This window comes from Scaptodrosophila lebanonensis, unplaced genomic scaffold (genome assembly GCF_003285725.1).
Source record: "Scaptodrosophila lebanonensis strain 11010-0011.00,11010-0021.00 unplaced genomic scaffold, SlebRS2 tig00000061-arrow-pilon, whole genome shotgun sequence".
Classification (NCBI taxonomy): domain Eukaryota; kingdom Metazoa; phylum Arthropoda; class Insecta; order Diptera; family Drosophilidae; genus Scaptodrosophila; species Scaptodrosophila lebanonensis.
Window position 1 is genome coordinate 5885867 of NW_022060554.1, and position 12746 is coordinate 5898612.

General features: G+C 38.7%; 2 protein-coding genes across 2 annotated transcripts; both read right to left on the reverse strand.

Moving 5' to 3' along the window:
• Positions 1 to 204: 204 nt before the first annotated feature.
• On the reverse strand, positions 205 to 4309 carry LOC115624876. Its single transcript, XM_030519721.1, has 3 exons — positions 3958 to 4309; positions 1340 to 2037; positions 205 to 261 (listed from the first exon to the last, which is right to left on the reverse strand). The coding sequence occupies exons 1-3, from the start codon at positions 4307 to 4309 to the stop codon at positions 205 to 207; spliced, it is 1107 nt and encodes a 368-aa protein (XP_030375581.1).
• A 3026-nt stretch (positions 4310 to 7335) lies between these two features.
• Positions 7336 to 11534, reverse strand: LOC115624877 (intersectin-1). The gene is made up of 3 exons (XM_030519722.1): positions 10968 to 11534; positions 8556 to 9305; positions 7336 to 7629 (listed from the first exon to the last, which is right to left on the reverse strand). Exons 1-3 carry the CDS (start codon positions 11532 to 11534, stop codon positions 7336 to 7338), a joined length of 1611 nt encoding a protein of 536 aa, XP_030375582.1.
• Between the last annotated feature and the right edge of the window lie 1212 nt (positions 11535 to 12746).

Consider the following 12746-nt stretch of genomic DNA (forward strand, 5'->3'; position numbering starts at 1 on the left):
TTGCCGGCAATGCAGCATTTCGTAATATCTTTCATTGAGAGAGGATTCCCGAAATATGATTCATATAGTAATATTTGCTTACATTTTTAGAGTGTAGTCCAATTGATTTTTTTTATTATTAATGTTTTACATTGTAGAATTTGAATATAAGTACTATGTACATATACGAGTATATTTCATTATAACTCACAGATACATATTATATTACCATTTAAGTCGTGGTTCGTAGTCAACTGACACGTATAATCCAGAGCCCGTCTCCTGAAAGATCATTAAAAAGAAGTTGATTTGAGATGCAAAAGTGTATGCAAGGGCGTACGTGGGGGGACGCCATTACCCCCCTAAGTCTTTAGAACAATTTTTTCGCTATGTGAAGTCGACCATACATTCATTATTATGGAGCACTATTTCGCCTTGAAATGGAACTGAGTTGGAAAAGCTGCGTACAATCTTTTATAAGCGATAGGTATTAATTGGTGCTGCATCTTATGGAACTGAATTAAAATTCAATATTTTAAATTTTGAATATACTTGTATATAATATTAAAATAACTTTTATCAAGTACAGAAAAAATAGCGTATTACTCTAATTTTTCAACTTTTATTTTTCCCCTCATAGTTCTATAAATACTTTGAAAAATCAGAAAAACTAATATATTCCCAATCATTGCAGATGGTCAACTTAAGCCAAGTTGTTATTTATAAACGGTTTTCAGAAAAAATCTAGATAAATTTTGAACCAACTTGGGAGCTGAATGTGTATTCAATTCTTATACCCTGCACCTAAAAGGTAAACACCCAAGTAGGTGCAAATACTTAATAGGCAGAAGGAAGCATATATTGAAGCCGAGGCGATTAAACAATATCTGTCTGTCTGTCCGGCCGTCCGTATGAACACCTAGTTCTCAGAGACTAAAAGTGCTGTTGTCACAAAATTTTGCACACAAATGACTTATCGGGATTTTCTTGTGGAAAATAGTAAAAACGGTAAGGCTAGGAAGCTGCAATTGGGTCTCCAGTATATTCTTAACGCGAAATCCAATCTATTAATATCTATTCGAGTACGTGTTCATTTCAGAAACAGTTTGGTTCACAACGTTAAAACTTAGTACTATGCAGTCTCTAGGCATTAAAAGCCAATTCTTTCATTTATCAAATAATGCCAAAATACATTAATCGGTAAAAGCTCAACAAAACTCACGAGACGGTTGATCGAATCGCTTATCATGAAAGTGTGCGAGTAAAAGATATGGCGAATTGAGTGAACAAAAACCCTATACAAATAAATAAAAGCTTTCTTTATTTATCAGCACAGACTGAAATGTACTGCGCTACTTACTTCGGCCACTATGGAATGGATGTTATGAGGTATTTCCAGCTGTAATGGCTTCTTCAACTCGATATTCCTGATCTTCTGTAGTAAATTAACCGTCTCATCGACAAATGTGTTTCGCAAGTGAGCAGAAGCTATACGAAGAAGCTTCAACTCTTTGCAAGAGCTGATAATGCCCAGAACTGCATCGGATATGTCCTCAGAGCTGCTCATCCAAAGGCTCAGCCCCTCCAAGGCGGTCAATTGCGATAGCAGGGCAACGCAATCGGCTGTTGAGCAGAAGCATTTTATCTCTCTCAGATTCCGCAGACCAGTAAGTAGTTGTGCCTCCTGTAGGGTTAGGCTGCCTCCATCGATAAAAAGTCGTTGCAGATTTGGCCGCATATTCAGAGCACTCAGTAGCAATGCGAAGGATCCACTGCGTCGGACCCCAAAGTGTGTCAGTTTCGTAAGCTTGGGCAGACGGGCAATCTGGCAGTACTCTGTTGCCTCCGCCATCACGCCAAACTTTAACTCTTCCAAGTTTCGGCAGTGAGGAAAAATGTTGGCGAGATTTTGATGCACACAGCCGTACCCCAGATGTAACACCCGCAGATTGGCATTGGTTTTACAGCATTTGACCAAATTTTGCGAGTCTATATGCTGGATGTCCAAATAAAGCTCATGAAGATTCTGCAATTGCCACAAATTACCAAGGGGGTAATCTAAGAGAATAAAAGTTTAGTTTTACATGTTAATACTGCTACAAGGATGAAAGGATGTACTAAATGCTTGATAAAATAGATGTGGCGGGCTAGACAGGTCTATAAAACGATGGCAATAAAAAGTATCCTCAAAGTATAGTGGAGCTTAAAGATTTTTAAGTAAACAATGACAAGTATAAACAGTCGAGCAAGCCCGACAGTAAAATAGCCTGTACTCTCCACAAAAAAATAAAATTAAAAAATAAAAAAAAATTAAATTGCTAAAACACATTGAATTAATTAATTAAATGAATAAATAAAATTTATTTAATACATGCACAGAAGACATGTTTATGCACAGTTTTAACAGCATACATTTACATCACGTGCCTATGCGTGTTTATATGGGTGTATGTATGCAGCACAAAGTTGAACCAAAGCAGCAACAACAACAACAGCTGCGGGCAGAGCTGCAGGCAGCGCATGGGCAGCAATTTTATTAATGGCTATAACTTTCTTCAGAATTGACCCATCATGATGAAACTTGGCACACGGACACATAAGCACTAACTACCATAATTTATTTCAAAATTCCAAGAGTTACGGAAGTTATAAAAAAACAAGAGAGAACGCTACAGTCGAGCAAGCCCGACAGTGTAATACCCTGTACCCAGGTAAACTTCCGTCGCTGAGTTATATGCGCCCATAGCAGCAGCAAAAAGAGGAAGAAGACGAGCGAACTTGTTGCTGCAGTTTGTGAGGGTTGTACAGGCGAGAATTTGTTTCGCTAATAACTTTTCTTAGAATTGACCAAATTGAATAAAGAACAGTAGAAAATTATATATAAATTATGTGTGCAAAGTTTGGTTTAGGTAGCATTTGAAATGTGGACGCTATTGACGAAATTCTGTAGCGGGGGAAGGGGGGGAAAATTCCAAAAAATAAAATAAACTCGTCCTTTCTCGGACCTAGGAGAATCTGGATGCCAACTTTGGTTATTCTAGCTTTTATAGTTTCTGAGATCCTCGCGTTCATCCAGACGGACAGACGGACGGACGGACGGACATGTCTAGATCGATTTCTCTCGTCATGCTGATTCAAAATATATATACTTTATGGGGTCGGAGATGCTTCCTTCTGCATGTTACATACTTTGCACAAACCTAATATACCCTTTTTACCCTACGGGTACAGGGTATAAAAACACACTTCCGTTAGCAAATATACTTACCTTTTTTTCCGTATACATTTTCATATATTTCCAAAGTCTTGAGGTGGGCCAAATGTTTGCTGGCGTCTAAAATTCTCTCGATTGGATTACCAAATTCTAGGCTGATATAACGTTTTTGTTATACCCTGTACCCGTAGGGTAAAAAGGGTATATTAGGTTTGTGCAAAGTATGTAACATACAGAAGGAAGCATCTCCGACCCCATAAAGTATATATATTCTTGATCAGCATGACGAGAGAAATCGATCTAGACATGTCCGTCCGTCTGTCCGTCTGTCCGTCTGTCCGTCTGTCCGTCCGTCTGGATGAACGCAAGGATCTCAGAAACTATAAAAGCTAGAATAACCAAAGTTGGCATCCAGATTCTCCTAGGTCCGAGTAAGGACGAGTTTATGTTTTTTTTTTTAATTTTCCCCCCCTTCCCCCGCTACAGAATTTCGTCAATAGCGTCCACATTTCAAATGCTTCCTAAACCAAACTTTGCACACATAATTAATATATAATTGTCTACTATTGTGTAAAATTTTATTCAATTCGGTCAATTCTAAGAAATGTTATTAGCAAAACAAATTCTCGCCAGTACAACCCCCCCAAACTGCAGCAACAAGTTCGCTCTTCTTCTTCCTCTTTTTGCTGCTGCTATGGGCGCATATAACTCAGTGACGGAAGTTTACCTGGGTACAGGCTATTACACTGTCGGGCTTGCTCGACTGTAGCGTTCTCTCTTGTTTATAATCAAACGTTGCAACTGTTCCATACCCTTTAAATTGGCGCATAAAATTTCAAAGCAATTCGTTGGGGCCATCTGCCTGTGATCTTGAAAGCCTTTCACGCAACGATCAAACGAGTCAATATTGATTGTCAAATGTGTTACCGATTCGCGACAAATACAAAACATTGTAAGCTCTTGCCTTTTGCCTTCCATATCGAGGGAAAACTTTTTATATCGAGAGCGATAGCAGTCAGTAAAAATCTGACGAAACCGCCGACATGTTTGTGCGAAATGAATACGCTCTTCATCGGATAAATATTGTAATATATAGCCCAAGCAATCGTCGTTCATATTTAAAATATTGTGAGTATCCATTTTCCAACCGACTTGCATTGCGTTCACGGCTAAACTAAATTCAAAGCTATAGGGTCTAAGCTAAACAAACATTAATAGCCACGTAAGCTTCGCCGGGCTATGAGTAATAATGCGAGTGTAGATAGTATGTGTGATTGCGTATTTTCCGCAAACTTGTTCGTTTGCTAAATATTACTGACCTATTCCAATGATAAGTTATTGCGCTTAGAGAGTGTTTGTTGTGAAATAGAAATTAATGGACCAACCTCCCTCAACTCAATTGATTTGAAATGCGCATGATGAATATCTACTTGTATAAATGAAAATACAACACATACTACAATATATTGAAAAGTAATAACAATAAATAAAGAGTTAAAAACAACTTTAAATTTATATATAAATAATAATGTAACTTTAAAAATATTCTGTTATAAATTAAAATAGAACAAATAAGAATAAGATTAAATAAGAAATGTATTTAGATAAAATTATAAATGAATTATTATATTGATATCGATCTAAATATTTAATGACTAGCGTACTAACGTAAAAGTAACCTCATACTTGTAACGCCAAGATAAAGATTACAATTAAAAAAAAAAAGTACAAAAAGCATCAATCAACCATTGAGGTTTTTAACTGCCTTTAGTGTCTGTCTATCAAGCTGACTCCTAATATGAGGATAATTCTGTCTGTCCGTCCGTCTGGATGCACGCAAGGATCTCAGAAACTATTAAAACTGGAACAACCAAAGTTGGTATTCAGATTCTCCTAGGTCCGAGAAAGGACGAGTTTATTTTATTTCTTGGTATTTTCCCCCCTTCCCCCGCTACGGAATTTCGTCAATACCGTCCACATTTCAAAAGCTACACCAACCAACTTTGCACACATAATTTCTATATAATTATCTACTTTTGTTTTAAATTTCATCTAAATCGGTTAGGTTTAAGAAAAGTTATTAGCGAAACAATTTTACTTCGGTACTACGCCCACAAGCGGCAGCATCAAGTTCGCTCTTCTTCTTCCTTTTGCTTCTGCTAGAGGCGCATATACCTCAGTTCCGGAAGTTTACCTGGATACAGGGTATTTCAATGTCGGGCTTGCTCGACTTTCTCTCTCTTGTTGAAACTGAAATAATAATTAATTACTTATTACCACAACAAACAATCATTGAAAATTTCAGCTACGAATCGGCTAAAATATGGGGAAACCACGATATAACTTGGGTGACGGAATAATATGATCACGATCATTTCATAACATACTATAGCGATAGTATAGTATATATATAGAATATATATTCTTGAATTTGCACTGAAATGTTACCCTGTCTCTGCTCCTATTGCTTTTGTGTCCCACAAAGTTGTCAGAGAACTTTATTTTCCCATAGATTCCAGAAGGAATTCTTTCTAAGTCCGTCACACATCATGACCAAAATTTCCTGGCATACAATTACAATCGCGATCATGATATACCGAGAGTAGCTCGCATTAGACCTTTCTCTCTGAACTGGTTTTGCCTGGATAATATTAAAATGTAGCCCGAATGTCTAGACAAATATATATATATATATCGTGCGGCTCGCCCGCCTGAAATTCGGACTACATTTCAATATTATCCAGACAAAACCATTTAGGAGATCCTCAAGGCATTTTGGATAAAAGCAAATTCTGTCACTCCTTTGATTAAAGTAAATTCACAATTTATGATCGAGAGTAAAAAACATGTAGACAAGCCCAAATAATTATTGAATGATGCCATTTTTATACCCTGTACCCAAAGGGTACAAGGGTATATTAGTTTTGTGCGAGTGTACATGGAACACACAGAAGGAGGCGTGGCAGACCCCACAAAGTATATATATTCTTGATCAGGATGACAAGCCGAGTCGATATAGCCACGTCCCTCTGCCCGTCTGTCTGTCTGTCTGTCCGTCTCTACGTCTGTCTGTATGAACTATGAGCTAGAATAACCAAACTTGGTATCCAGATTCTCCTGAGCCCGAGAAAGGACGAGTTTGTTCATTTTTCCCGATGCACCCCCACTCCCTCCCTATTCATGATTTTGTATAACTTCCGTAATTCTTTGAATTTTGAACTAAAATTAGGTAGTTACATCCAGTTAGTGATTATATATCCGTATCCCAATTTATTATGATAGGTTGATTGGAATGAAAGTTATAGCCATATAACCAATCAAAGGTCTGTCCGCAGCTGTATTTGTTGCTGCTTTGATATAATTACGCAATGCACACATACATATGTACAAGCACACAAACACGCATAGACACGATTCTGATGTAAATGTAAATGTATGTATGGAATATTTTATATTTAATTTAATTAATTAATTAAATTTTTTTAATAATATTTTTTTGTGGGGTGGTACAGGGTATTTAAAAGTTGAGCTTGCTCGACTTTAGCATTCCTTTCTTGTTTAGTTGTTAGGTCTGTAACGTCTCTGACCACAATTGGCTGTGAATCGGGGCATAGGAAAATAAAGCTCCCCCAGTAGTAACAAAGAAATGTGATATTCATGTGATAAATTACAATATTAAAAAAATTAAAGAATAGCAATAAGATAATAGAGAAATAAGAATAATAGACTATAAATGTGCAATATTCAAAAATTAATCGAATAGCCATAAGATAATAAATGTGATATTAACAGAAATAAGAATAATACACTATAAATAACTTGCACACTTTCTCATCTTTGAAGTTGAAAATATGACGCACTATTACTGTATATAATTATTGCAATCTGTATCGATTTAATAATAAATTAAATAAATTAATAAATGAAAACCCTCAAAAGGGCTAGAAAATCTAAACATTATTTCCACTGTTAAATTACAAATATGTTCGATCGTTCTGGTCAGCATGACTACCGCTTTCAATTGCAAGTGAAATCTATATGGATTTTAAAATTAAGTACTGAAATTTGGAATTCACATTTTTATATACATACTTGTATCTAATTTTTATTTACATAATAACAACAATGCTCCAACATTCAATTTACTTTTCGAAAAGCAAGCGTCCCAGGTGCGCCTGCTGTTGTGCATAAAAATCTAAAGCTGCTGTCTGACCCGATCCTTGTCCACCTCCTGCGCCCGCCTCAGGAGTCACTGATTGCCGCACCAGCTCCCTTAGGCTGGCCGAGATCTTGGCGGTCCTTGTGATCGCTTCATGCCGTCGCTGTCGATTCTCCACGAAGCGCTGCGATTGACGCCGTTTGCGTTGAATATCCGCCTTAAGTTGTTCCCGTTTTAGAATCTCTAGCTGTTGCCTTTCCCGCCAATGCTCCTCGTGCTGAAATATAGGAAGAGCCGCAAAGGCCACGAATAGTTAGTATTATAGTAGTATTTAAAGCTACAGAGAAGACAACTGAACACTACAATTTGATCACGAATTACTGCTCTATGATTACTGACCAGTGATCACTTATTCATTAAAACCTCAACGCCGAGTTCTGATGATTATTTACTGATCGTGTAACCACTGGCTAGTGTCGATACCTTTTACAATTCCCTACAAGGTTTAAATACGAAAAGGATCAAGAAACTTTTCTGCAAACAGAAACGAAGGTGTGATATAATAACTTGGATTTATACAATAACGTCCAACGACATACAGAATACTATAAAATATTATAACCTCTTGTCCTTATATTAACAATAATCATTATGAGAGATATTATAAAAACTACAAAATAACGATTATTTTTTAATTTTATTTACTCGCTCACAATATAATGATTAATTTTGAGTTTCACTTTACAACTTAACTAATAATCATAATTATTTTTGGAGTAAAACTCATCAAATAATGATTATTATTAGTTAAAATTAATTATTAAATATTGAGATAATGAATAAAAATTAGAGTTTTTAAATCATTGTGAAAATGCATGGATAATCCTAAAAAAAAAATAATATGGGGGTTGGATCAGAAAAAATGAACAAACTCGTCCTTTCTCGGGCTCAGGAGAATCTGTATACCAAGTTTGGTTATTCTAGCTCTTATACTTTCGGAGATCCTACTGATGATTTTACTTTTTCTTACAAGATATGATTTAGTTTTAATTCTGCTTGTTTCGAATCACTGATTACTTATTTTACTTTTTCTTACAAGATATGATTTAGTTCTAATTCTGCTTGTCTCGAATCACTGATTACTTATTTCACTTTACTTTTTCATAGAAGATATGATTTAATTATAATTCCGATTCTACCCACCTGCACTTGTTCCACATAATTGTCATGCTGCAAGCGATTGAGGTAGGCCTGCAGGAGCTGGCCTCGCAACTCGTCCGCTCGCCTGAGCCGCTGGGTCAGTCGCATACAGATATCGCGTTTCCGCAAGGTGGTATCCAGGTGTTGCTCCTCCTGCTGTAAATTGACGGCCTCACTGCGACGTAGCTCCTCGCACCGGCGCTGGCACAACTGGATGTCCCGTTCCAGTCTCAGGTCTGCGATTCGCTGCTTGGCAGCAGCATCTTTGGCATTCAGCGCCTCTCGGAGGCGTTGCAGCTCGGCCAAATCCCGCTGGGCCAGCGCCTGCAAACGGACCTTGGTCAGCATGTAGTCTTGAAACTGTTTATCATGAACTGCCCGCTTATACTCCTCTATCTGCTCGCACTTGAGCAATTCCCGTTCCAGACGTTCGTTCTCCCAATATTTGCGAGCCAGCCAGGCGTGCTCCTTCTCCACCAGTTGCTGGCTGCGCTTCACGGCCATGCGATTAAGAATCTTCTTGTCGTGCATGGGCACTTGCTGATAGGCGGCACGCACAGTGGGGGTAAGACAAAGATTGGCCATGGAGCTACAGAGGGTCTCATTGGAATGGCTCGGCCGTGTCTGCCCGAGAGGCACCAAAGCCATATCGTTGTCGGCAGGTGGTTGGTTAAGTGCTTGCTGAGACTTCGACTTGGCTTTTCCGTTGATGATCAACGCTGGCAATGGTTCCGATAGTGGGCCAAGAATGTTCTGCAATATAGTTAAACATTTAATATTTATTGTCTATATAGTTTTTAGAAATTGAAGATGGAGTCTCAAACACTTAAAAGAAAAATTAAAGCAAACTAAATATACAAAACATATCGGAACAAAAAAACGTAAGTAAAGTTTTCCAATATTCTTTGTTTGAAATTTTTCCCTTGTATCTGCAGTAATTTCTTCTTCAGTTCGTCCTTTGCAGTAAGTTATAGCCCTAGGCATGGTCCTGTCGACCTTGAAGCATATATATCAAGCCATATGAATATTTGACTCGCAAGTGGGGTAAAAGGTAAAAAGGAACCAAACATTGAAAAATTACAACAAAAACATTGGATTGTAGCTCATTCGAGCCTAAGAGCTGTTAATGCTCTCTTTTCGTAAAGCTCGCCACAGAAAACGTGTCGAATTCTAATTAATGCTGATACGGGCCTCGCACAGGAGCGCACAAAGAGAAGCACTGTCGATCCCACGCTCTCCCTGTAGATTTATAAATGATCAGTAAGACGGACCTATCCGGAAATGGCTATTGTCATCCGATAGCCAGTATGCCTCTTTACAGTTATAATGTTATTGAGCTGAAGCTCTGTACTGCACTGTAGTGTATGCCCTGCTCTGCTAGACTATCGACATTAAATTTAGGCGTGAATCATAGTATATCGCAGATGCCGCAACCGAAATTATGCCTTGAATGTTTACGTGAATCGTCCTATGAATACAACACCTGCTCATTCCGAACACACAATATTAGCTCCATTCAATTGCGTTGAACATCGATTAAAACAGACTTATAATTAGACTTATAATTGTAAAACAAGAAAGGAAACTGACTGGATATAATTGTCGAATAGAGCTGGGGAGTAGGGAATACATCACAAAATAAAAAACTTGACCGTTTTCGGAATTTGGAGTCTGATCAGACAGATCGTACAGACAGACGGACAGACAGACTGTCCTTTAGGTACTCGGTATAGGATAACACAAACTTCAAAGCTGGACCTAGTCTCGATTTATTCTACAAGGAATGTATCTATATGTGGTCTGTTCAAAAGAGAAGGTGAATTTTTGTAATTTTATATTTTTTTGAAAAGTAATTATTTACTCATCAATATCCATTTTGTCCCCTTCAAAGCAATCCCCCTCTGATATAAGAACTTATGCCAGCGCTCCTTCCAATCCTCGAAGCACTTCTTAAATGCGCTTTTCGGTATGGCTTCGGTATGGCCATCAGCTCGTTCTTCGATGTTGATTTTATTTCATCAATTGTGGCAAAACGCTCTCCTTTCATTGGTCTCTTCAGACTTGGGAATAGGAAAGAGTCGCAGGGAGCCATGTGCCATGGCATTCTATCTGAGGGTGAATGCTTTGATGGGGACATGATGGATAATGATGAATAAGTAAATGCTTTTCAAAGGAATTCAAAATACACTTTTCTTTTCAACAGACTATATATAGAGATATATACACGAAAACGTTATATAACTTCCTTGTAGTATTCCTTATTAACCATACGACCTGCTGGCGAGAACACATGAACGCATTGTAATTGAAGAAAACAGTGAACAGACAACGTATATAATTTAAACTTTCTGATTAATTTCTTCTTTTCACAAATGCATTCCGAATCTTATGGGATGCACATATCTCTAGACATACCTGCAATATTTTGCAGTCCCTGGTAGCACCTGCTCTCTCACGTTTCCTGTTTGTCGAAGCTGCTGGCACGCCCACACTGACACTGCGCTCCTCCGCCCCCCTCCGTTCGAGTCGGGTGCTCCGTTCACTGCCCGCGCTTTTTGAACGTCGACTCCTGTTCGCCGTGGAAGCACGCGTATTGGTCTCTGCGGAGTTGCGGCGACTGTGCTCCACAGGCGATTTGGAAGCACTGCGTTTTCGAGGCTTGCTGCTTAGCTTGACCTTGATGCTGCCCTTCTTACCAGCGCTTTCGCGACGCTGCAGTAGCTCCAGCGCCTCAATCTGCTGCTCCAGTTGCTGCAGCTCCTGCTGGGAGTTGTGCGACCTCTCCTCGGGCTGGCGTCCACTTGTGGTGCTGCTGCTGTGGGAGCTGTAGCAATAGCAGTGGCAAATGTCACAACAACTGTCCGCCAGCTCCAACTGCTCCAGTTGCTCGAGCAACAGTAAGTGCTCCACCTTGGTTTTGTGCTTGCTTCTGCTTCCATTTCTGTCGCAAGTCTCGCTACGTCGCTTCTTCTTGGGTGTCATTTCTCCACTTCCATGACCCGCCAACGGGCCAACGGGGTCAAAGTTTAAACTGGGACGAACTCCTGGCCACCAAATAAGCTGCCCCTTTGCTGTTTTTATTTTGCTGCGTCCATTCGTCAACTCGTCGGTGGCGTAATAAACCCAAATTCCAGCAGAAACATTTCCTTCCTTTTCTGTTTACTTTTCTATTGATTGGCCATGGACTGGTTGCCAACAGCAACTACACCCTCCACACCAGTCGCGACACTTGGCACAGCTGTGCCCGCTCAGCTATTTTGGCTTTTGGGCACCTATTTTTGGCGCCCTACGGGCGGAAATTAGAATGTCAATTAGTTACGTACGTTCAAGTTGCGAAAATGAGGGTACTTCGATTGAAATCGATATTGCATAAGACCCCGAGGAGTTACACACACACTCATACGTCATTTTCTTAGCTAATTAAAGAGTCCCCATTCAACTGATTGCCGGGTTAGTCCGCAGTTTGAGAATCACTGTTGAGGCCATTTTCGGAAGCAGGTGGCTTTTAAAGCTTGATCATAAGTGGATTGCGAGGTTAGTTTTGCATTTATCCGTAATAATCAACAACCCCATTTGATCCGGAGGATACCAAACCCATAAGCAGAACTCTATAACTGTACACAATTATTGTACCAATTATGAAACATTATATTTGCTATACACTGTTCCATAACAAACTCGTCTCCAAGCTCTTCAATTCAATTAGGAAATAATATCAAATCTGAAGACGTGCATACTTCGTGTCTATGCGTGTTTGTGTACTGTACATATGTATGTGTGTATTACATAATTATGTCAAAGCAGCAACAAATACAGCTGCGGACAGACCTTTGATTGGTTATATGGCTATAACTTTCATTCCAATCAACCTATCATAATAAATTGGGATACGGATATATAATCACTAACTGGATGTAACTACCAAATTTTAGTTTAAAATTCCAAGAATAACGAGAGTTGTAGAAAATCGCGAATAGCGAGGAAGTGGAGGAGCGCATCGGGAAAAATTAAAAAACTTGCCCTTTCTCGGGCGTAGGAGAATCTGGATACCAAGTTTGGTTATTCTATCTCTTATACTTTCTGAGATCCTTGCGTTCATACAGACAGAGAAATCATTTTCATTACAATTTTGGACATACATACGTGTATTGCTTTAATGACAGTTTAAATAAAGAACGATCTAAAATATAAAAG